Source organism: Hibiscus syriacus, unplaced genomic scaffold (assembly GCF_006381635.1).
Source record: "Hibiscus syriacus cultivar Baekdansim isolate YM2019G1 unplaced genomic scaffold, ASM638163v2 tig00110864_pilon, whole genome shotgun sequence".
Lineage (NCBI taxonomy): Eukaryota > Viridiplantae > Streptophyta > Magnoliopsida > Malvales > Malvaceae > Hibiscus > Hibiscus syriacus.
Genome location: NW_024062893.1, coordinates 506,472 through 510,239, shown reverse-complemented (window position 1 = coordinate 510,239; position 3,768 = coordinate 506,472). Strand labels below are relative to the sequence as shown.

The window sequence follows — 3,768 nt, the reverse complement described above, 5'->3', positions numbered from 1 at the left end:
GTTTCTTTAATTTAAAAGTCGTGCAAGCGGAATTGTGCCATACTGGCAATTTCAAACAAAAAAGAACATCGAAAGGATCAACTTGAATGGGGGGGGGGGGGGAACTGAACCCTTGTGAAGTAAGCAAAGCATGCATTGATGAAACTAATTATTCAGTTTAAATAAATAGGCTAGCGGGTGCAACAACTACTAGGGCCTGAGTTGATCCCTAGACTAAGTTTTCCCTGGAAATGACACCATTTCTATAGCCAACCAAACCCTATAAAAACCCCTCCCCTCACATTTGTATCACCCAAATCAAAGGCGCGGTTGAATTCTGTCTGCCAATTAGCTACAGATGGAGTCCATCGCCCTTTTCCTTTTCATTTCTTGTGCATTATTTTCCTTTAGCAGTGGGGAGATTCACCAACATCAATTTGTGGTATGTGATTGATTGTTTTGTTCCATTCTGGTGAAAAGAGTTTGTTTTAATTTAATTAGTTAACTCAATTATGAATGAAACAGATCCAAGCAACACCAGTGAAGAGGTTGTGCAACACTCACAACAGCATCACTGTTAATGGCATGTTTCCTGGACCTACCCTTGAGGTCAGGAATGGTGATTCCCTTCAAGTTAAAGTTGTCAACAAAGCTCGATACAATATCACCGTTCACTGGTAATTCAATAATTTTATTTTCATGCATGCATGCATGAAATCAGCTTTCCATCATAAACATGTATAGTTTTCAAAACATGTATGCTTTTTGATAATCTGCTGGTATATAACATTGATTTACCATAACCATGAGTTTGATGTACAGGCATGGTGTTCGACAAATGAGAAGCGGATGGGCGGATGGACCAGAATTTGTGACTCAGTGCCCGATTAGACCAGGAGGAAGCTACACCTACAGGTTCACAATTCAAGGACAAGAAGGAACATTGTGGTGGCACGCTCACAGCTCATGGCTTCGAGCCACTGTTTATGGAGCTCTTATCGTCCGTCCCAGACTGGGCGAGTCCTACCCTTTCCCTAAACCAAACCGCGAAACTCCAATTTTACTCGGTAATTATATGATTTTTTTAACATGTGATCATTTTAATGGTAATTAATTATGAGGGTATGCCTAGAATAAAACTCAATTGTTGATTATGACTACAAGGTGAATGGTGGGATGCAAACCCCGTTGATGTTATGATGGAAGCGACGAGGACAGGAGGTGCTCCAAATATATCCGATGCTTACACTATCAATGCTCAACCTGGTGATTTATACAAATGTTCCTCCAAAGGTATAACAATAAGAACTTTCAATGATTTGATTTTGCCAGGAGATTGATATGCCTGAAATTTTTACTTCTTTTATAGACACCACAATCGTTCCCATAGACTCCGGCGAGACCAACCTCCTTAGAGTCATCAATGCTGCCCTGAATCAGCCGCTTTTCTTCGCAGTGGCCAACCATAAGCTCACCGTTGTTGGTGCTGACGCCTCCTATACCAAACCCTTCACCACTTCGGTACTCATGCTAGGTCCCGGACAAACCACCGATGTTCTCATCAAAGCCGATCAGCTACCAGCTAGATACTATATGGCGGCCCGAGCCTACCAAAGTGCCCAAAACGTACCCTTCGACAACACTACCACCACTGCCATTCTTGAATACAAGTCTAGCAAAAAGGGCAATGCACTCAAACCAATTATGCCTTCTCTGCCGGCCTACAATGATACCAACACTGTTACAGCCTTCACCCGAAGCTTTAGAAGTCCCCGAAAGGTCAATGTACCGACCGATATCGACGAGAGCCTTTTCTTCACCGTCGGTCTGGGACTCAATAGCTGCCCTCCAAATTTTCACAAAAGTCGTTGTCAAGGACCCAACGGTACACGTTTTACTGCTAGCATGAACAACGTCTCATTCGTGCTCCCAAAGAACTTTTCTCTTTTACAAGCTCACAAACAGGGGATTCCAGGAGTATTCACCACGGATTTCCCGGCAAGCCCGCCAGTGAAATTCGATTATACCGGCAACGTCAGCCAGTCTCTCTACCAAACTATCACAGGAACTAAATTGTACAAATTAAAGTTCGGTTCAAGGGTACAAGTTGTGGTTCAAGGCACGAGCATTGTAGCACCCGAGAACCATCCGATTCATCTTCACGGATACGATTTCTACATCATTGCAGAAGGTTTCGGAAACTTCAACCCCAAGAAAGATACATCCAAGTTCAATCTTGTCGATCCACCTCTAAGGAATACGGTTTCGGTTCCGGTGAAAGGATGGGCAGTCATTAGATTTGTGGCAGATAACCCAGGTAAAAATACAAGTTGTCTCGATGAATCCCTTTCTTTGATGTTTGAAATTGATCTCTTTTTTGGAACACAGGAGTGTGGATAATGCACTGTCACTTGGACGTCCACATCAATTGGGGTTTGGCTATGGCTTTCGTGGTTGAGAATGGAGTAGGAGAATTACAGAGCCTGCCACCACCACCGCCGGATTTCCCTGTTTGTTAGGATTCATCACATTGAAATTCATAAGCCCAAAGAGAAGAAGGGGAATTGGACTTAGTTCATACCCGTGAATATTGTTTCCTTTGGATTAAATAAAGCGGGTACCGTATGATTGTTTTCCTTTTCCCAAGCCTAAAGTGCAAAATAAATGTGTTTTCACATTCTATGATCAAATATCATGATTTTGTAACTTGTCCGCTTATCGACTTGAGGAGCAGGATGCCCTCTATCCAATTTGCTTTCTCTCTTTCTGCCCTTTAAGAAATTTACAGTTCAATTTTTTCAAATAATAAAAAAAAAATCATGCTTTGTAAAGGCCTTTTCTTCTTTATTTTCTTTTCGTTTTTTGTCATGTTCGAAAATAAATCAATAATAAGGGTAAACTATATCAATGATCATTTAATTATTACTTAATTTCATTTGATCACAAATATTTTAATTTTATCAATCAGATCATCTAATTATTTAATTGTTGTCAATCAAACTATCGGTCGTTAACATTTAACGAAAGATTTGATGCGAGAGTTAAAATAATTAATGTAATTACTCATTTAATCCTCATTGCTTATGCATTCTATCAATTATCCATACTAAAAAATATACTCATGACTATGTTTCATATTCATAAACCACACTAGGTCATTAAAATGATACATTTTATTCATTATGGAGCTATGATTTCATATCTATAAATACAAATGTCTTGAATATATTTTAAGGAGCATGCTCAACATATCAATTATCAACATACTATCTTAAGGAGTATCGATTTTTTATATATCAAAGCATGCAAGTTAAACATATATATTTCTACATTTACCCAGGATAGAGGTAAATATATTTTGAATGTCAGAAACAAATTTAGTTTACCAAATAAATTTAAGATTAATTTATTTAGATCAATTTTAATGTGTTGCCAATGTAAACTAATATATTCATGTCTCTACTTAAAAGTTTATATGTTCTGAATATAGCCAGATCCCATGAACCCAACCCTCTTGAGGATTTGGTCAGCTCACATTATATATCCCAAATTGTCCAAATAAACCACCCACCTTCTGTTTTTCTTCCTTCATTGCATACAAGTTAGACCCTACTCGATTCATTTCCTTGACCAGGTATTTCGAGTATAGATTCATTTCCCAATTTGTCAACTCGGCTATTAACTTTTAATTTTATTATAATTAGCTAGATGGTTAGGAAATTGTGAGAAAATAATTAATTTCAAGCTTGTGATTAACTTATTCATTTTTAAATTTTAAACTTTGTTCCC

The 3,768-nt window shown here is 38.3% G+C and overlaps 1 protein-coding gene across 1 annotated transcript; it reads left to right on the top strand.

Annotated features, from left to right (window-relative positions):
• The first annotated feature begins 309 nt into the window (after positions 1–309).
• On the top strand, positions 310–2,742 carry LOC120143830 (laccase-5-like). The gene is made up of 6 exons (XM_039158058.1): positions 310–421; positions 505–656; positions 802–1,046; positions 1,144–1,272; positions 1,349–2,296; positions 2,368–2,742. The coding sequence occupies exons 1-6, from the start codon at positions 338–340 to the stop codon at positions 2,496–2,498; spliced, it is 1,689 nt and encodes a 562-aa protein (XP_039013989.1). The 5' UTR covers positions 310–337; the 3' UTR covers positions 2,499–2,742.
• Positions 2,743–3,768: the final 1,026 nt, after the last annotated feature.

What these genes read in the sequence shown, in the direction of transcription:
- LOC120143830 (XM_039158058.1), top strand. Translation starts at nt 338, where the DNA reads ATGGAGTCCATCGCCCTTTTCCTTTTCATTTCTTGTGCATTATTTTCC. An exon ending in TTCACCAACATCAATTTGTG is followed by an intron (nt 422 to 504) that starts GTATGTGATTGA and finishes TGAATGAAACAG; the next exon opens with ATCCAAGCAACACCAGTGAA. An exon ending in ATTTGTGGCAGATAACCCAG is followed by an intron (nt 2,297 to 2,367) that starts GTAAAAATACAA and finishes TTTGGAACACAG; the next exon opens with GAGTGTGGATAATGCACTGT.